Consider the following 2647-nt stretch of genomic DNA (forward strand, 5'->3'; position numbering starts at 1 on the left):
AAAAGAGAGATATGAAATAAAAAGCTCGGTAAATATTAACACTTATTTATTTGAGAATAAAAATATTAACGCATATACAATTCCCCAGTTTTGTTCTGGTACAAAATAAAAATCTCCAAGATTCATTGCCACATTAGTTGCTACCTTTTTGAATTCATCATTCAAGTTGAGCATACACATTGAAAAGATACTCCTACTTCATATGTTCTTTTAAACTGTATGTGGATATGCAGTATAGATACATAATGAAACAATCACTTAAACTGGATAAAAGTCTATATCCATTTCCAAATAATTAAAGAAAATTTACAGCCACCAAGATACACACGCATGACCTCTGCTCCTCTTATTCTGTTTTCTTCTCGACATAGATACTGACCCTACAAATAATTACCACTAAAAAAAACTAATTTGAGTTGGGATTTCCACAATTACCGCCACAAATTCTTTTATTCGCTGTATGATCAAAACCCAGATCAAAAGAGCTCAAACTTCCAAGCCTCTTGATCAAAGAGAGCAGTACTCCTCTGAGACTGTAAAGGATCAAGGGCTAATTTCCCCTCATTAATATCATCACAGCAGAGAGAGGAATCCCACCACATTAAATCATCAAACCCCCACAAGTACATTGCCTCTTGCCACTCCATGCAAGGGAGCTGAATCTCCTCAGCCATTGCTGATGGCTTGCTGGAATTAGAACAAGAAGAAGAAGAAGAAGCGGAGTTTGAGTTTGAGTTTGATGACGAGGTTGATGATGATGAGGTTGAAGGTCCAGCAGGGACAATGATCTCATGAGGCTGGATCATGGGCACCTCATCAGTGCAAAATGCAGGGGATTTGCTCAGAAATCCATCATCAGCCTCAATTGGATCAGTCAAAGTTATGGGATTCTGTTCTCCTACTGTTTGGGCTTCTTCTGTTGCTGCTTTCTCATCTTTGGCTGCAGATTTTTCCTGGGTTTGTTGTTGTCCATCGGAGCTTGAGGAAATGGGTTTGTGAGTGAGAGGATCAATTCCCATTTTCTTGAGCTTTTTCTTGATGTGGGTGTTCCAGTGGTTCTTGATCTCATTGTCAGTTCTCCCTGGGAGATGAGCTGCAATCTTAGACCACCTGCAAATAGAAAAATTGATTTAAGGATCAGAATGAATTTGAACTAGCTCTCAGAGAGGCTTGGATCCACTCTGGGTTTTAATATAATATATTTAGACGGTGGCGATTCATTATTAACTGCTTACTTTGTAAATTGAATTTTCTCTTTTTAGGCTCACAAATTACTATTAAATGATAAACAATTGCGATTTGAGAAGTTATATGTTTGATGTTTGTATCGAAGAGGAAGAAAGTAAGGAGCAGATGCAATTTCATTGAATTAAAAGCTGCCCGGTGCCGATAAACATAACTTTGATGCGTCATTAATACAACATGAGAATATAGTACTTTCTCATTGACAAGATGAACATACGCTTGATAGACAACTTCATTAAGAAATTAGGAGATAAAATGGGACCTGTTGCCTAGTTGAGAGTGGAGGTCAATGACCATTTTCTCCTCAGACTCTGAAAGCAACCCCCTCTTGAGATCAGGCCTCAGGTAGTTCGTCCATCTGAGCCTGCAGCTCTTTCCACACCTCAGCAGTCCTGTGATAGAAGAAACCACCAACTTCAGCTTTTAGATCGTTAAAGAAACGCAAAAAAGGTGACCACTAGCATATCAAATTGAAAAGATAAAAGAGTTTTTATACTTTTGTCCCACACTTTGACTATTGTGTGACACCAAAATATGACATTTACATCACCAAAAGAAAGTAAGTGCTTCCCAATATCATACAATCCATTGATATTATATTAAATTAGAAAGAAGAGGAGCTGATAGAGTACTTAAAAATACGTACATAAAATAAAAACAAAGAATCCACTTTTGTTTTCTCTCTGAGAATCAAATTAATGACAATTAGATGCCAAATTTTTAGTTTTTTTCTCACCGCCTTAGCTAGCTATTCTCTTCAACTAACCAATATTTGATAATTTCTTGAGAAATGCAAAATCAAACTCCATCGCAAACTTCTCAATAGTATCATATAATCCCATATTCATAAGAAAAAGGACCATGCAAAAGCATTTTATGAAAGTGAATAATACTGGTCTTAAGAAATTCCAATACTAGAAAACCGAGCATGCAAATATAACTCTAAACATGACTATATATGGAAGAATAGGATTCACGTATATAGCCCACCCTGAAGGTATGTTGTTGTAAATTCTTTAGTAAATTATATTTGCTGAATAACCCCCATATATCGATAGCCAGAGAGGATTGAAGAAGAGACCTGCAAGCTTAGGAACAGCCCTCCAGCAGCAGTGTCCATTAGTGAGTATGAAGTTGATGAGCTTCTTGTCCTCCTCAGCAGTCCATGGCCCCTTCTTCAATCCCACTTTATCACAGCAAGGTTGCCTCCCCATTCTCTCTCTCTCTCTCTCTCTCTCTCTCTCTCTTTCTCTCTCTCTCTCTCTCTCTCAAAACTCAAGAACTCAAAAGAGAATCTTTTGTAGAGAGAGAAAGTGAAGAGATCAAGATGTGCTCACAACTAATAAGAAAGAAACTAAGCTAGTGCTATCAACACCACCACCTTCCTTTATAAACTCTTGTA

The 2647-nt window shown here is 37.4% G+C and overlaps 1 protein-coding gene across 2 annotated transcripts; it reads right to left on the reverse strand.

Moving 5' to 3' along the window:
- Nucleotides 259-2647, reverse strand: LOC109845171 (protein ODORANT1-like). Of its 2 annotated transcripts, XM_020414386.1 has the most exons (4): nt 2516-2645; nt 2327-2481; nt 1508-1637; nt 259-1110 (listed from the first exon to the last, which is right to left on the reverse strand). In XM_020414386.1, exons 2-4 carry the CDS (start codon nt 2457-2459, stop codon nt 477-479), a joined length of 897 nt encoding a protein of 298 aa, XP_020269975.1. In that variant the 5' UTR covers nt 2460-2481; nt 2516-2645; the 3' UTR covers nt 259-476. The 2 variants fall into 2 exon arrangements, with proteins under 2 accessions (XP_020269975.1, XP_020269974.1); XM_020414385.1 differs by having other exon boundaries at nt 2327-2647.

This window comes from Asparagus officinalis, chromosome 6, assembly GCF_001876935.1.
Source record: "Asparagus officinalis chromosome 6, Aspof.V1, whole genome shotgun sequence".
NCBI classification, from domain to species: domain Eukaryota; kingdom Viridiplantae; phylum Streptophyta; class Magnoliopsida; order Asparagales; family Asparagaceae; genus Asparagus; species Asparagus officinalis.

Excerpts from the sequence above, each read along its gene's own strand:
- LOC109845171 (XM_020414385.1), bottom strand. The coding sequence starts at position 2,459 with ATGGGGAGGCAACCTTGCTGTGATAAAGTGGGATTGAAGAAGGGGCCA. Across the intron at positions 1,638-2,326 it reads GGCTGTTCCTAAGCTTGCAG|GACTGCTGAGGTGTGGAAAG; the intron begins GTCTCTTCTTCA and ends CTTCTATCACAG. Across the intron at positions 1,111-1,507 it reads CACTCTCAACTAGGCAACAG|GTGGTCTAAGATTGCAGCTC; the intron begins GTCCCATTTTAT and ends TTCTATTTGCAG.